Here is an 18,472-nt window from a genome sequence, read left to right on the forward strand (position 1 = left end):
TTACAACTTCATCTGCGTTTTTACTCTTCAATGGAAAAGCAAAAGCAAATTTTGAAAAACAATTTATAATTGTGAGAATATATTTATATCCCCTATTAAATCTTGAGTATTGTATCATCTCTACTAAGTCTGCTTGGTACAAATCGTCTATACCCTTAAGTTCAACAGACCTTGTCAAAAAATTTCTGCGAGCTTGCTTGTGAAGCTCTCTTGCTATCCCTTGTTTAACACTCATCATTTTATTATAAACTAAATTTAAATTGGATGTTTTTAACTTATATATTTAAGGTGAAAAATAAGGATAAAATAATAAAATTCTTTTCAATTTATAAATCTATTTATTCATTGGTTTTGATAACATATTATTTTACAAATAATAAACGAGATAAAATTCCCACTCAATTAATTTGTTTCGCAAAAATTCATATTCAATAACTGTCGGTATTTTCATTTTTACTACTTCTGTTTTATTACCGAAATATTTTCCTTTCTTTATTACTTCTAATCTTGATAAAGGGAAAGTTTTCTTCAAAATATTTATTAAATGATTTATCGATTTTATTCGACCTCCCGGTACAAATCCTATTATCCATGAATCGCTTGTGATATCAGATTCAGATTCGCAAGCTGTCTCGTCGGAAGAACTCTCTCCCATCATTGATAAATATTCTTCAGATGAAGACGAACCCATTATTTCTCCACAACACTCCGTCAGCAATTAACCTAGAACAAACAAATAGAAAATAATTATACAAATACTTATATATTACTGATAAACTTATAAAAATGTTTACTAAAATACAACACACCTTTCATTTTATTTTTCACCATTTTGCAATTATATGAAACTTTTTGATGCTCCTTAAACGGGTTATCATTATCCAACCACTCAAAAATTTCAAGACCACATTCGATACATGCCACAGAATCCATCACGCCGGTGAAATAAAATCCTGCTTCCAACAATAATTCAACCTTTGGAAAAAGCCTTGGCCAATTACTAAAAGTACTCATCATCAGGTCAATACAAACTATGCTATCTTTAAAAAATAAACAACAATTGAATAATTCTTCAGCAACACTACAAGTTTCATCATATGTTTTATGTGCAATTCCGCAATGAAATAAATTAGTTTCAGAGGTTATAGTCCAATTACATTCCTTACATGAAACGATTCCATCATTATCGAAGCGATTTAATCCACATTCTTTAATAATTCTGAATGGGAGTGTGTTTATCCTTTTGCTGAGCGCCGCAAACGGGACAAACATCTCCTAGATTTATTTTTCTGATTCCACTTTTGACAGCATATAGTCTTATATCAAATTCAATTTCTTCTAGTTCTTTTTTAAATATGTTCAGCCTCTCACAGTAGCTCTTAAGAATCTCTTTTTGCAACTGCGACATCAATCTTAAACAGAAACAAAAAAATATTAGAAACAGAAAATATTAGGAACAAAAAATTAAAAAATTCCTTTCAATAAATTATTAACATACCTTTTTCACGAATGAATAATTATATTCTTCTTCTATGACTGTTGATTACTTCTTCTACAACAACTGATTCATTTGGTTGCAAAAAGGAAATATAATATACTATAACGTTAAAGACATTTATTAAATACTAAAATTAAAGTGTTACTTAAACTAACATAAGAATTAAAAACAATTATTTAATACTAAAAACAAAACTAGCATGTAATAGCTTCAGTCATTTCAATTTTTTATTTAAACTATTTTTCCACCTTTTGTTTCAATTACTAATTGTATTGGGCTTCTACAGAAAGGACATTTTTTTTCATCGACTATAGGTTTACTTTCGAGACGATCATTACATAATTTGCAGACGGAATGACCACACAAAACAAAAGTTACTTTTATTAAATTACTAAAGCAAATTTGACAAATATATTTTTCTTTTATCTCATCTTCTGATAAAGAATTTATTTCAATATCCCCCTCCTGGGTTTCGTCAAATTCATTTTCTTCATGTTTCACAATACATAATAATATATTAGATATATTATTGGAAAATGGATAAATAATATATTCTCCTTCTTCTATAATCGCTGATTCATTCGACTGCAAAAAGGAAAATATAATAAATCAATTTAAATTAAGCTTAGAAACATTTATTCAATGCTATAATTAAAGTATTACATAAATTACATTCGACAGGTACTTTTTTAAAATATAATAACTTACATCTAAAACATATTGGATGTGCACATGGAATAGTAATAAATTTAATTACATTTATTTTACAAAATTGGCATGTTATTGCTTCTCGATCGTTTAAAGCAATTGTTTCACTAAGTCTAATAGGAAAACTATTTTTATCAGGTTTCCTTTGCGATTTTGCAAAACCTTTATTTAACATTTTATGTAGAACAGAACCATTTTTTATTTTGTGCATAAATCCTCCACCTTTTATTAATAAAGAATTTTTTGTTGAACAAATCATTACTCCACAGTTGATTACCTCTTTCATCGGTATATTTTCAATATTTATTTTCATTTTATATTCTCCTTCTTCTTTTGCATTTAGACAACGCCTAAGTCCAAAATAAGCCTCTTGTTCATTATGAAACTGAAATTGAAAGAAAGACCTATTAGTTTCTCTGTAAAACTAAAAATATATTTCTTTTTATCAAATAAAAAAATAATATTTGCCTTTGTAAATCTAACACGGTTTTCGAGGATGAATGATGTTGTTACTACTGTGCTTTCTTCACTTTCATTATTTTCAACATCAGCAGCAGCCTCTGCTATGAGGTTATCGTTGCCGTCATCTAATAAAGGATGATGTTGTTGGTCGTCGACTTCCCCATACACCAACCTTCGCGGTATTAATAACTGCAGCCGCTGATTAGGAGTTCCCTCTAATTCATCATCTTCTTGTAAAACATCGTAAACAACCTGTTCTAATTGCGCATCATTTACTGGAAACATTTCTTCGGACATCTACAAAGAAATATTTTCATTGTACTCTAACAAAAATAACGAAAAATATGTAATAATATATAACTTATAAGAAAAATAATAAAAAAATATGTAATAATATATTACTTCTAAGAAAAAACTTACTGTTTTATAAAGGTGACGAAAATATTGATATAATCCAATACAAAACGCCAGTTTTCCAATCTTAGCACCAATATGTTTTGAATTATTTAATTTTAATTAATCTGCAAAGAAAACAGTTGCATTACTATTTATTTTAATTTTATGAACTAGATGTACAAGAATTGATTTTAAATACATAAACTGGAACAGAATTATTTTACATTTAAATATTGGCTGGAAAAATAATTATTAAATAAATATGAAATAGAATTATATTTAAGCGAATAATTTTACATTTAAATATTATTTCACTTACCTCTTTAAATAAAGATGATAAAGATGATAATATAATAGTAGCAGCAAAACGTAACAGTAACAAGAGTATTAATTTTATTTAATCTGCAAAGAAAACAGTTGCATTACTATTTATTTTAATTTTATGAACTAGATGTACAAGAATTGATTTTAAATACATAAACTGGAACAGAATTATTTTACATTTAAATATTGGCTGGAAAAATAATTATTAAATAAATATGAAATAGAATTATATTTAAGCGAATAATTTTACATTTAAATATTATTTCACTTACCTCTTTAAATAAAGATGATAAAGATGATAATATAATAGTAGCAGCAAAACGTAACAGTAACAGCAAAACGTAGTATGAATCCGTTAAATTTTTGGCGGGTATTTATATGTATCGGCTATCATTATCATTGAGATAACTTTGAAAATAACAATGCTATCACCAATTGACGCAAATGCATTATCGGTTGACTTTCAAACTAGTAAACAAGGTTAATGCAAAGTCAGCAAGCACGTGTACATTTTTTTATGCCGAAGTAAGCACATTTTTTTTTTTTTTTTTTTTTTGAAATTTTTTTTTTTTTTTTTTTTTCGGGTCAAAGGTCAATTTTTTTTTTTTTTTTTTTTTTTTTCGGGTCAAAGGTCAATTTTTTTTTTTTTTTTTTTTTTTCGGGTCAAAGGTCAATTTTTTTTTTTTTTTTTTTTTTTTCGGGTCAAAGGTCAATTTTTTTTTTTTTTTTTTTTTTCGGGTCAAAGGTCAATTTTTTTTTTTTTTTTTTTGATGACGTCAGAGGGGGGGTGATGACGTCATTGATTTTTTTGATGACGTCATTGATGACGCTTGTCCCAGAACCGGCATTTTTACACTACTGTCTCTAATTTTAATTCGATACATTTTTTAATCCGATTTTTAAATCTGTTGAATTATTTCTGAAGTTTGTCGAAAGTAAATACAAAAAAAAAAGAAATAAATTGTAAATTTAAATTTAAGTGAAATTTATATAAAACAAATTGAACTGTTCCTTATCTGGTTGAAATAATTTATTATTATTTATATTTAAATTTGTACTCTCACGTTTTCATTCCAAGCTTTCAAACTGATGTACTAATTTAATTCAACATTAACATAACTAAACTCTATTAGTATTACCGATTTCATTTGGAAACTATCCAAATCTACTTGTCGCAAACTAAAATTATCTATTTTATCAAAGCTTGGGAACCATTGCTGAAGAAAAAGATCACGGGAAATAATAAAAAAAAAATTCTCTGACACAAAAACCATCATAAAGAAGATTGTGTACTGACAAACATCTCGGTTGTTGACACACAACACAAACTCATTTTTGATCATTTTAATTATATACAACTGAACATTTATCTTTTTTATATATCCATTTAAATATTAAAATTAAGATACAGTAACTTTCATTATAATTTAATTTACACAAAAACTAACCAATTGATCTTCTCATTTATACTTTTTTACTGAGTTTTAGTTATATTTTATGTACAGTTCTACAAATCAATAATTGAGAGAATAATTTATATTATATATTATGCAATATTCTTACTTTAAAAGAGTACAGTATCAACTCTTTTATTTCGTGCAGAATCTTTTTTTTTCATAATTTTTATTCGAGTAATTTCATTACGTTTCACATCATTTGCAGTTTGTTTCGTAATTTGAAAACAAATCTAAATTAAACTATTACTTTCTTATTTATAAAACAGAGACTATTTTAATGATCACTTGAATAGAATAAAACAATTTATTTGGAGTTAATTAAATACGTATGTACTGAAAAACTTAGCGTCGAGTTCAATGAAGTAATACAAAAATATTCTAAGATTTGGATTTTTTTCTATTTTCAGAATATAAATTCCAAGCGAATTTCAATAACATTTCCATATAGTACATGACCATATAGTACATTTCTAATATTTATTTATAATAAAAAAAAATTACAATAAATAGATTTACAGAATGTTCATAAAATATTATTAAAAATAAAAAAAAAATTAAACCGACAAAACTTCTGTAAAAACTAAAACAAAAATTAATATTTTGTTAGCTGTAATTTAAATATTGGCATTTAAAATTCGGCGCCATATTAATCAACTATTTACAAATTATTATCCTTTCATTTGGAGTTTATGAAAAAAATGAAATTCAGAAAAAGAATTAAAAAAAAAATGCAAATAAATAAATATTTAGGTTTATTTTATTATAATTTTTTTTAATACTTTTATTTACAGTCGTATCAACAATTACAGGGATTAGCGACTAAAGTAACAACATCATGTAGTGTTACATAAAACAACAAAAATCATAAACAATAAAGAATAAACAAAGACAAGCAACAACAACAAATACAAACTAAATTACATAAATCAGACAAAAACCGCTAAACTGTATTCCTCATTCAACTGTAGGAGAAGAACCGCAACAGACGTTTTATACTTTCTTTCCAGTTTAGTAGATATTTCATATCTGAACCCAGGTCTAAATTTTGTCGGATGGTTCCAAAGATTGGCCATCAAAGAGCAGAAGCTGCACGGACCATTTGACCTTGCCAGCCACATAGAACTTCTGAGGAGAGCAAAATAGATGAGCGATGTTCCCCGAATGCTTCGGGGGCGAGTGGCGGAGGTGCCTCGGCATTGTCGTCACCAATGTCTCCCGCAGGACGCGTTCCTGCTGTCTGAGGCCGGCATAGCTATAGTGTATATATTCTGAGCTGTATGTATTATTAATTCTGAGTTGTATATATTATTAATTGTAAATATTGAGTGTAAATAGTGTCTGAATGTGTTATGTAAATATTGATGTGAATGAGAAGTATGCCTGTGACGCGGGTGGTGCTGATGTTATACTTTTACTTCAATTCCAGCACCATCCTGCGTGAGGGAGTTGGCTTTTAGTGGGTCCCACCGTAAAGACAGTGAACCCCATACACTTAGTATGTACGGGCTGCTGGGCGTTTGGTTCAGGGAAATTTCCCACTTACTATGAAAAAAAAAAATAGATGAGTGTGGGTAAGCATGGTGTACCCAATCCTTAGCCGAGTTAAGATGACTTGGTCTCTTCTGTTGCTCCATTTTAATTTTTTTTTAGCATTTTTAACTAATTAAATAAAACTATACACTGCCCGTACGAAAAATCTTGCGTAAAAACATGAACCTGGATCTCGATAAATAACTGGTGTCTGGAATGTTAGAATATGTATTATTTATTTACATTAAGTTAATTAAAATTCCTAACTTTTCCCGTGAAAATATCTTTGACTATTACAGAAAGAGATCAGGATGTATTTCATAACCAGTTCAATATACTAAGCAATGATGGCGACAAAACAATGGATATATCTTCCAGTCGATCAAGATCATGCTATTATTTTTCATGTAAAACATTTTCCTCTTTTATAATCTGAAAAAGTTACATTCGCGTGGACCATCGAGGAACTTCCTCTATACATTTTTTTAAACCATCAATTTGTCCACTGCGTAAAGGAGTAAGGCAGTAAAATATGTAGTAGGCTGTAAAAAATCCGGGTGAAATGAGAACCTTTTCCTTTTAGTAGTCTGTTAAAAAGAGACTTCTGTCAAACGCCGTTCTGTTTTGGTTTGATTTATATTCAGACCCTAAAATGTAAATTTGTATTAATACAAAACCATATAGATATAGGCATCGAATGAATATATCACCAGTCAACCTTAATAATATATACTTAACCTTAATAATATAAATAATCAATAAGACATCCCCCCACAATACGATTTTCATTTCAATAAGAGGCACTTTCATTCTGCTCATCATACGGATTGACTATACAATGTTCATCATTAACCTTAAAGAAAGAAATTTGAATTGGTGGTTCGTATATCAGATTTGTTATAGTTATACCAAAGACAGGGGGATTGATTATGTAAATTAATACATAGATACTCCTTTCTTCGAAAAAAATGGACTACACTACATATAAATTGTCTCTGTTCACAGGATAAAAGTTTTCAAGTATGATGCCAAAAATTTAAAATATTTTTACGAGTTAATAACAAGTATTGTTCTCTAATATTTATACAATAAATTTACGTTATTTACAAACACATTTGTAAAGGCTACAACACACACACCATCCACGTGTTAATTTAAGTAAAAACAATTTTTCATTGTTTACGAAATCTGTCCTACATCTTGTTACTTTGAATACGTATCTAAAAGCCTTCTTTGCATTCAGCTGTACACGTGATATCAAATAAGGAAGTGCTGATACTTTAACTTTTATTGGAAATCGTACACGTCTTACAATTTAATGAACTCTCTGAAAATCGAAAGAAAGGGGGAAACATTCTGTTTGTTAGTCCTGAAACGAACGCTGACGCACCACCCAATAGAAGCAATATTAGTATTAGAAGCGGTAATAATGATAATAGTTTTAGAATTCGTTTTACCTTCAATAGTAAATAGAAATAGTAAGCGGATAACACAACAAACAACGGACTTAGAAGGAGTGGTATCCTCCACTAAGAAATAAAGTTCAATTCATTGTTTTAATGGAATCGGGGTCGTTTCCGTCGTAATAGAAAGACAAAGGAGCAAAACAAAATACAACTAATAAAAATTTATTTCAGTACAACACTTTACTGTTTATAGAACAGAAAAGGAAAGGTCTTAATTTTACAGGAAAGAGAGGTAGCGAAATGAACAAGGCAGTTTTAATAAAATCCTACGGTATTATGTTATATATGCTAATTTTATTATTTATTACTGGATTTAATGTAATGCTACTTGTATTAAATTACATCAATAAAAGTAAAATAATTTATACATAGATTGATAACTAAATTAATATTTTTTTTTAATACAACAAAACTGTTCACAGTTATTAAGTTGATATATGTCCATTCAAATAAACTGTAATATATAAAAGAAACAAAGACAATTTTTAAAAAGGATTCCTCTTTTTTAATGTAAAGGATAAATAATACGAAAGCAGAAGAAACTTTAAAAATAATTATATCCAAGATTTGAATTATCCAGTTAATATTAGTGAGAATATTAATTCTGGAATATTAAATCAACTCGATATAAAAGTCAAACTTTATTTTCATGAGAGTTTTGGATGACTAATGACAGAACCTCTATAAAAAGTTAAGTTTGTTGACATTATACAGAAAGTATACTAATATCTTACTTCAGAAATACATCAGTATCAGTAGCAGGAACGAAATGTTAGACCAAAAACAACAAACAATTCGTTAATGTTTAGACATTACTTCCTAAACCAATAGTATTATTCAATACTATTCAATTTTAATTTTTTTTATTTTACATTCTAATTTTATAAAATATATGAGTAATTTTTATTTGCATAAATTACTGCCGTGTTTATAGATTAAGTTAAAATTTATAAATTTTACAGAATATAAAAATAACTGGGAAATAGAAGGTAAGCAGGGTGAACAAAAATGTTCAGGATTGAAAAAAAAATTACGATAATATTTTTTAAAACATCTCTTAGAATCTATGTTATCAACATTAATCGAATCCAGTTAAAAAAGTATAAATGTACAGGAAGATCTATAGGAAGTAAATTTTGCACCTTTTTTTTAGAATAAAAGGATTTAGTTTATCTTTTCGAAGTAAATCTCGTTAGATTTCTGAACTTTATTCATATTATTTTACTCAAAATCAAACTGTCTACAAATTGTGTTTAAAACTTTTATTTGTTTATTTCCCATTAACAAAGTTATTTTAAAGTTCGTAAACGAACCGTTTACGAACTTATATATATATATGTGAACGTTCTTCTTTATTTTCAGCTGTAGAACATTTCCTGAAAATGTGTTATATTCTTCGTGAATCACCTGCACATTCAAAGAACATTCAACTTTTTTATGTTCTTTGCATAATGTTTCATTATTTTGTTTTAAAGACCAAACTGTATTCAGATTTTTAAAATTTATTAGCTATTGTCTTGGTAATATGATCAAAAAATTCAATTTGATCATAATATCCAGTGTTTTACGAATAAATAGTTCAATTATTATTGGAAGAACTTAAAGATTTTGAAGTAAAACCACCATAAGCTATTGCTTCAGAGGATGAATGAGGATGATATGTATGAATGTAAATGAGGATGATATGTATGAATGTAAATGAAGTGTAGTCTTGTACAGTCTCAGGTCGACCATTCCTGAGATGTGTGGTTAATTAAAACCCAACCACCAAAGAACACCGGTATTCACGATCTAGTATTCAATGTCGTATAAAAGTAACTGCCTTTACTAAGATTTGAACCTTAAAACTGTCGACTGTGAAACCTTTGTTCTATTTCAATTCTACAAATGCCAAATCATCTGTTTCCATGAAATAAAGGTGAAATAATCCTCACATTTTTGAAACCCGACTATAAATATATTAATGAAAAAATTATTTTTTAATAATAATTCTAATTATAATCATATTTTTTTAAATTATTTATTAAATTAATGTAAATAAATTGAAGAAATTTAATTTAATAATAATTAAAAGAATATATATCACTGACTTATGGGTTCTTTCTCTTTTTTAACTAAATCATTATTTTTGTTTATTAACCTACAGAAATTTTAAAATTTTAATTAAAATTCTGACGTATAATTTGACACCTGCATTTTAAATTTCTTTATGCTTGCAAAATTTCAATTTACATGCCAAAATTTTTGTTATTTATAAGGTAGGGATATTATGTAGCTATGAAATTTGGTGAATACAGCTTTTGATGATTAAAATAAAGGGAAAAAGAAAATAATTTTCCCGTGTTTTGGAATGAATTAAAATGAGTCATATAAATGGAGCTCTTTAAATTATTATCCATTCCAGAATGTAAGAGAGAGAGAGATTGAGCGAGAGTGAGTGAGGGAGTGAGAGAGAGAGTGACAGAAAGAGAGTGAGTGAGAGAGAGAGAATACTGAACGAGAAGGAGAAAGAACTTCGTTTATACTAACTTACAAGCTCAAAAACTGAAATTTTACGCTATTAAAAAAGTTAATTTTGTACTCGTAGACTAGTTAAAAACAGTTCCGTTTTGTATTTTAGGAAAGTTTAATTTTCTGTTTGTAAATTAATACGTAGGTTATCCGCTGACTTTTCTGGAAAGTTAATAAAAACGTTTGTATTCTAATATGTTTAGTGTAATATTTTAAACAGAAATTCTAGCAAAGATGACAAAACAGAATAAAACGGGCCATTAAAGGTTTAATTAATTTTGTTAGTTTGATAAAGTGAGTTGTCAATTTTAACTGCGATTTTAAGTACTACGAAGAATAACTTATTATGCATATTTTCTAAACTTTTTACGTTTAGTTTTAAAAGCATTTGAAATTCTTTTTTAGTGCTTAAATCTTTTGATGTTATATAATGAACAAGTACAGCAATTCAGCTGTTTTAATATATTTTAACGAAAATAAAAAGAAAAAACTAAAAATATAATTCCTTTTTATAACCGCTAGCAAATTTTTATCCTAAAAATTTTCTTCTGTACATTAAGTATCCGATTTTTTCGTTCAATTTTTTCTAACTATGCCTTATCCATTATCTAATGAAAATAAAAACACTAGAAAATTTTTAATTTCAAACAGTAATAAGATAATTTTTAATTGCTACTAAAACAAAGAAATCTGTTTTACATCTAATATTTGAATATACGGATTCCTTCCTTGTACGACGTCGAGACAATAAAAAATAAATATAATGTATTTCTGTGCGAAACATTTACGCTACCTGTTACACGCTGAATGAAAGTTAAAGTAACAAATAATTTCGGTTAGAATGATTATATTTTGGAAATTAGTATTCCAATGACAAAAAGCTGGTTAAATATATTGAATACTGATATTAACAGGTAAAAATTACAAAAAAATTGTACTCAAAGAATATTTATTTATTTATTGTTTTACAACAACAATGATTTAAGACATAATCCAAAAAATGTAATTACAAACTACAAGTTAAATCATTAACTATTAACATTTTCCGAAGGTATAACTTCTCATTAAAGAAAAAGAAAAAAAAATTACTTGCCTTATTAACAAGAAATAAATTTTCCGAGCAGAGCATTTTTATCCACGACGGAAAGGAGATGGTATGTGCGTTTGGGGAAGGAGTTTTTGTGTGTGTGTGTGTTTGTAACCAACTTTCTCAAAAAACTACTGAACCGATTTCGAAGCGATTTTTTGCATTACATAGATATCACTTCAGAAGAGGTTCTTAGATTAGTTTTACGGTTATAGTCTACCACGAGTCGCTGCAGTAGATGCGTTTCTTTAAAACGGCTGGGCTGATTTTCATGCAGTTTTTTGCATTACTTAGGAATCACCTCAGATCTCGGTTTTTAGATTAGTTTAATGACGTCAGACGGCGCTGCAGTATGTTTCTTCAAAACGGCCTTTGAATGTTTCAAAGTCTTTCTAACTACAGCCAAGGTAACATTATTGATTGGATTATTAATCAATTTGCGCTGGTCAACTATATTAAGTTTTTATCATCAGCCTATAAATGTCCCACTGTTGGGCACAACCCTAACAATCTTTAAAAAGTAATAAATAAAAAATAAAATTTAAAATTTAAAAAACCCCGACGAAAAGCACCTTAAAAAAGTGAAATAATTAAAAAACTATATTTTTACCTTATAATCATCTGTGACATCGTTTTTTAGACAATAAAATATACGATTTTGATTGATCGTAGTGCGTGAACAATAGACGTAGATAATGTTTAGTCATCTTAGTCACGCACGACGGTTAATCAAAATCTTAAATTTTATTGTTTTTAAAACAATATCACAATGTCACAGAGGATTATAAGGTAAATATACAGTTATTTAATTATTTCACGTTTTTTAAGGTTTTTCGTCATGGCTTTTTTAAATTTTAAATTTTATTTGTTTATATTAATCTGCTTGAGTAAAGTAAAATTAAGTTAAAATAATATTACCATTCAATAATGCAAGACTGAGTAGTAATATTTCTTTTCAGTAAATTAATTTAATTAACTTTTAAATTTATTGCAAGTGAACTTATTAAACTTAATAAGTTCACTCGCAATAGTTTATTTAAATACCAATTAATACCTGCTGGGTTGATCTTATAAGCTTTGTTGCTTACCCACCGACTGTGTTTATTATTACATCCTAAATGTTACTGTCTGGTTGGGTAAATGAATAGCATTTATGGAAATCCATTTATGCATTAGATTCACACTCATATGAATACTTGCGATTGTTATTCAATTGTATACTCAGTGATTTACGTCGTATGTAGCGTTATTAAAACGCTAAATAATTATAAATTATTTACATAATAATAAATTAGTCGAACTATATGAGTAATTTTGCTTATTTACATTTTCTAACAACAGTAGAATTAAAATAGTAAAAACATCTAAAATTCTAAGAGAAATAATACAATATAATGCCCTGAAAAGATCCATCTATGAAATGAAAGGAAATGAGTGGGATTAACCTGTGAACTAACAAAAAAGGCTTTACTTTTAAAGAATAATTTAGACTATATAACCAGAATACTTATATGCTGCAGAAACGATGATGACAGTCAAAGAATCGAGAATGGAAAAAATAAAAAAGAAAGAAAAATTTTAAAAAGGATTTTAGAATCTAAGTATAAAAATAACTTAATACATTTTAAGATCAAATTAAGAAACTTTTTCAAGAAAGCTTCGAGAAAAATTAACAAACTCTTAAGAAAAATATGATTAGTCTAAAACCGGAAAGAAAATATAAAACGTCTGTTGCGGTTCCTCGCCTACAGTGGTTAGAAGAATAAAATTTAGTGGTTTTTGCCTGATTTATGTATATTAGTTTGTATTTGTTGCTGTTACTTGTTTATATTTATTATTTATTGTTCCAGTTTCTTTATTATTTATGATTTTTGTTGTTTTTTGTAACATTACATGATGGTATTACTTTAGTCGCTAATGACTGTAATTGTTGATGCGACTGTAAATAAAGCATTAAAAAAGAAAAAAAAAGATTAGTCTTTTACACTTAAAAACAATGGAGGACAACAAATTAAAAAAATAAACTTTAACTTTCTTTTTAAATTAAAAACTAAGAATAACTTTTTTGTAAATAGAAAAAAATCTAAAGGAATTAAATATTTAAGAAGAAAAAAATGTTGAACCGAAATACTTTTAGAAACAAAATAAAAAATGTCAAGAGTTTTCAGGGAAAAAACAAGAGGAAAGAGAGGAAAAAATCTTTCCTCAAAAAAGAGAGACGATGTTAAAGAATGAAAGAATACAAGCCGAACAGGAAACATAAGATTATTTTTTAATGGGATTCATAAATGGACAAAATGAAATAAAAAATAAATAAATTATATTTACAGAATAAAGCATAAGCAGAATAATTTTTATAATAAAACATAGGCATGTTTTAAGGTATTCTGCTTAATACCTTAGCAGATTATTTTAATTTAATATTACCTTATAAAGAAAAATCAGAATATGAAGTCTTTGAAATTCTAAGAGACTGGAAACCAAACGTAACCCCTGGAATACATCTGGGGTTAGGAATTTCTTTAAATATTATGATGTTTGCTGATGTAATTTTAATCCAGAGTACGAAACCAATTTACAAATGGCTATGTATAAGCTGAGCAGTATCGCAAGACGCTATAATTTAAATATTTCACCACTTAAAACTAAAACAATGGCTTTTTCAGAAAATTTCCAATTTATACCACGATCGTGCTAGATAGTGTTACACTTTAGATATTTGGGAGTCAACATTACTTACGGGAAGGGTAAAACTCTTGATCATGAGATTGATAGATTTCAACACATACAGAGTCGGAAAGTTGCTGTGCACTAGTATTACGGAAGTGTAATGGCGAAATTTTCTTAATTACTTTATATTTTTACTTCATTATTTTATAGAACTGGATATTACATACAATAACTGGAAAAATTTGTTAAAGGTGTTGAAAATACCTCCTCCAAAATCAATACAACATGGCACACGTTTCAATTGTTTCAAAGATTTTAAGCAGGTGATGTAGTGGTATGTCTCGTACGTATGCCGTTATTGCGGTTTTTTAGTTCGTAAATCGTGCGTGGTCTGTTGCGATACCCTGGTTGTTTTGCTGTCCCCTATAGAAAGTAATCTGAAGGAGGCAGGTCAGGCGATCGTTCAGGCCACAAATCCCTCGAAATGAATCGTTCAACATAGAAATTTCGTAAAAAAAGTGATTGATCTGTCTTGTAGGAACCAACCGTGATTGATTTCTACTTCTTTTAAATGACTAATGAAGTTCGTTAAAATTGTATTTTGAAAAAAGATTGGACATACAATGTGCGTTTTACTCACACCTACCCAGACTCTAATTTTCTCTTCGTGTAATTCAATGGGGGTTAGTTTTCGACTACAGTCGTATCTTTTGTGAATTAATATACCCTCTCATATGAAACCACGTTTCATTTGCAAAAAAATGTAATGTCCAGGATACCTATGGAATTTTGGTCGATAAAACTTTTAAACCATTGACAATAAATTTAGTCTTTCGGCGTGATCTGTAGGTTTCAGTTTTTGAACACATTATTTTGTAATGAAAAAGTTTCAGTCCTTTTCTTTCAGCTTTATGTACGGTAGCAAGTCCGATATCTTGATGCTGAGCTAACTTATGCATTGAATTTGATGAAGTTAGTTACCGAAATATCAAACAGCTTTTGTTCGTTTAGTTTAGGTGGTCTTCCACTTCGATCAGCATCTTCAACAGACCTTGCTGCCCGAAAGTGTTCTATAAGAGTTCGAACTGCATAGGGGTGAGGAACAGGAGCATTTGGAAATTTTTCAGAGAACTTATACTTCACTAAATCAGTATACTGGTCATCTTCATGACAGACGTATTCATTGATAAAAATACGTTTCCCTCTATTGAAAAACCATTACGTTTCTTGCAACTATTGATTCCGATAAAAGAAACAAAGCTCGTTCAATCACAATTCAACTGATATCTTTCTTGGTTCGTTACTGAGCAAAGCCCAAAATATTCCGAATCAACGTAACGCCAAAAGAACAGAATGCATCACATAATTCTAAAGCGTACTGCACAGCGACTTTCCAAACGCCTGTACAATCAAGCATGCTTTGAAAAATAGAACTCAAATACACAAATTAGGTTCTACAATAAACGAAGGTGCCTTCCTTGTTGAATGGAGCGGAGACATGGGTAATTACTTAAAGAAAACCCTTAACAGAGCAAAAGCAGCAGAAATATGCTCTCTTACAATTTTAAAGGCTACACACTACTTAATAAGATCCCCAACATAAAAATTTGAAACGAACTTCATGTGACTTTTTTAACTGGTAAATCGGAAGACAGGAAGAGCGTGAGAGTGGAAGCTTCATGTGGAGTGTATGAAAGACGGAAGATTCCCGAAGGTGTAAACATGTAAATCAATGGGGAAAAGGGATGTTGGTAGACCAGCGGAGAGATTGTGATGGAGTTTAATAGTCAGTATAGTGAATTGTAGATTAAAGTGAAATTTCTTATTAGTAACTTATAGAAATTATCCTTTTGAGGCCGGAACAGGTGTTATCGCTTAAGCCTGGAAGGAGAAGAAGATTATCCTATTTTTCGATGTGTAAATTGGTTGTACATTTTATGGTGATCTTTACAAATGAATGTAAGACATCAGTGGAAAGTGGTTTCATGTATGGTTTAAAAGTAGCTCATTTAGTAAACATAAGAAGAATAACATTTTTCTTTCGTTTAGTTAACTTATAAATAAATAGATCCGGAATAAAATGAGTACCTTTGATAAATTTTTTCTAGGAAAGAAGCTTTATATTTGTAAGATAACATAAAAGAAGGAAAGTATACCGTATAATAAAGAAGATATCTTTGAAAGAAAAGCTATAAGAAAGACTTAGAGAGTGGGTACTGCCGTACAAAAGAAAGAGATCTCTGGTCTGTTGGAGTATTAATGTTGTTAGCATCATAGAAATTCATAGAAAGCGAGGTACGAGTGACAAAGTTAATACATACAGAATAGACAATAAGGGAGACTAGTTTGAGTGGAACTAACTAAAACGGTTGTAAAGTAATCCTCAACAAATAATAATTTATCAGGTCACTTGTCATAGTCTTTGTCTAAAAGGTCATTATGTATTTTAAGATGAATTCTGCACGTCATATACGAGTACCTAAACAATTTTTTTCTATAAAAATTACGTTAAAGAATATTTAAAAAAAATTTTCACTTTTATTATTTAATTTTAAATATCGTATCATACATATGATACGATCTTTAATCGGACTGTCCTATGCACCGATGTCTGCTTAACAATAACATTTGGGTCGATCTGAATGATTTTTTTAATAATATTTTTATTGAAATTTGATGATGATTTTAAATGTAAATTTATCCAGGGAACTTCATTATTGGTAAAGCAGTAAAGCTTAAACAGGGAATGTGTCATATTTAGAGCGTCATCTTTTTTTTACAGTAGAATTCTGAATCGCTGACTAAATCACGATCTAAATGAAATTATTAAACTGTTCTCGCCGATGATTTTTTTTTTTTTTGTTGTACTGCTTTATTTACAAACAGTTTCCTGAATAATAAAATAATAAGTAACTTGTACAGAGTAATAATGACGTGAAAGGGAGGCATCTAGTGAAGTATAGTACAATAAAATGCATAACGAATAAAAATATAACTAAACGTAACGAAGTACACATAATTCGACAGTTAACTGTTAAGAACAAAAAATTTAAATGGTAACATAGCTTAATATAGGAATAGAGAACAATATAATTAAATGGTTAACAAAACTGAGCAAAGCAATTGAGTAAAAAAAAAATTGTAACAAGTCATATATAAGAAACAAAGAAGACATATAACAAATTAACACAAGTCACATAAAGAAGCAAAGTCGAAACCATAAAACTTAATTCATAAATAACAAAACAAAGGAATTTACATTATTAAATTTAAATAACTTATAAGTAGTATAGGCCAAATTTTAGTAAGAAAAGGATAATATTCAATGATATTCTAGATTGATGTGTTGATTCACATCACGTGGTAGATCTAGACTATTGAATCTAGATTCAATACAAGCAGTCTCTTCAGTCATCTCACATCTTTACTATTATCCAAAAAGTTAATAGCCAGATCATTTTCGTTTGCGTTAAGCTTAATTATATACTTTGAACTTAGCTCGTGAATTTCTTCAAGAAATTAAGAAAAAAAAAATTTTTATTAGGGTATTTAATTTATTAAAATCTAGAAAACCTTTTCTAAATATATCAAATATTAATAAAATTAACTTTCACTACCTTGATTTTCGGAATTAGGCGATTACGCAACTTTTTATAGCAAGTACTCAATAAATAGTTAAGATTGCATCTGTAAATATTTTCTAAGATTCGTTTTACTTTTATGTAATCGTTGCATCTTTTATAAAATTAAGTCTTTTGCTTTCAATGGCTTTGTTTATTTCCATATATATCCACCATCACTTTTTATGTATCTTCTACTGTTTTTACAGGATTGTATTTGTTAACAAAACTAGAATAATAAATTTAACTAGAAAAAAATGAAACCACTGAGAAATCTTAATTTGTTTTTTTCTAATTTTAAATACGAGTATCAACTAGTAATTTAAAAAACAAACGTTATAGTGAGTTTAATAAATATATGGAGTTTTATAAAGAGTTAAAGTTTACAGAGAACTGCATTATGTATCAGAATGTAACACAATTTGAAAATTATATAAAATATTTTTCAATTATAAGGGGAGGCAATGAATGTAAATTTTAGAGTTGATAGGCATGAAGAGGTTCAATATGCAGTAGATCAATTGTGGAAAACATTTACCACTATACAGTGGTTTGTTTAGTGTTTCAGGAGGTTAGGGTCACATGATTAGGGCTAGTAGAATTAAATGATAAGGAATTTATACAATTGCTCATTGGAAAAATTTCTTCTAAAAATTGTTAAATTATCATAAAATACTTTTAAGAATAAAAAACAAATAAATATTGGTTTGCATAATTATTAACGTTATGAATTTTATTATAAA

The 18,472-nt window shown here is 28.2% G+C and overlaps 3 protein-coding genes across 3 annotated transcripts in view; all 3 read right to left on the reverse strand.

The window, feature by feature from the left end:
- LOC142319869 (uncharacterized) overlaps window positions 1-18,472 on the reverse strand; it is a 535,079-nt gene that overhangs the window by 344,834 nt on the left and 171,773 nt on the right. The gene's annotated exons all lie outside the window — the stretch shown is intronic.
- LOC142318740 (uncharacterized) lies at window positions 334-1,938 on the reverse strand. Its single transcript, XM_075355148.1, has 2 exons — window positions 810-1,938; window positions 334-723 (listed from the first exon to the last, which is right to left on the reverse strand). The coding sequence occupies exons 1-2, from the start codon at window positions 1,270-1,272 to the stop codon at window positions 719-721; spliced, it is 468 nt and encodes a 155-aa protein (XP_075211263.1). The 5' UTR covers window positions 1,273-1,938; the 3' UTR covers window positions 334-718.
- On the reverse strand, window positions 2,197-3,177 carry LOC142318741 (uncharacterized). The gene is made up of 2 exons (XM_075355149.1): window positions 3,089-3,177; window positions 2,197-2,965 (listed from the first exon to the last, which is right to left on the reverse strand). The coding sequence occupies exon 2, from the start codon at window positions 2,963-2,965 to the stop codon at window positions 2,546-2,548; it is 420 nt and encodes a 139-aa protein (XP_075211264.1). The 5' UTR covers window positions 3,089-3,177; the 3' UTR covers window positions 2,197-2,545.

The sequence above is a fragment of the Lycorma delicatula genome, chromosome 2 (assembly GCF_047948215.1).
Source record: "Lycorma delicatula isolate Av1 chromosome 2, ASM4794821v1, whole genome shotgun sequence".
In the NCBI taxonomy this organism is placed as follows: domain Eukaryota; kingdom Metazoa; phylum Arthropoda; class Insecta; order Hemiptera; family Fulgoridae; genus Lycorma; species Lycorma delicatula.

Bases quoted from the DNA above. Each gene is read 5' to 3' on its own strand.
- LOC142318741 (XM_075355149.1), bottom strand. From the start codon at position 2,965: ATGTCCGAAGAAATGTTTCCAGTAAATGATGCGCAATTAGAACAGGTT.
- LOC142318740 (XM_075355148.1), bottom strand. From the start codon at position 1,272: ATGTTTGTCCCGTTTGCGGCGCTCAGCAAAAGGATAAACACACTCCCA.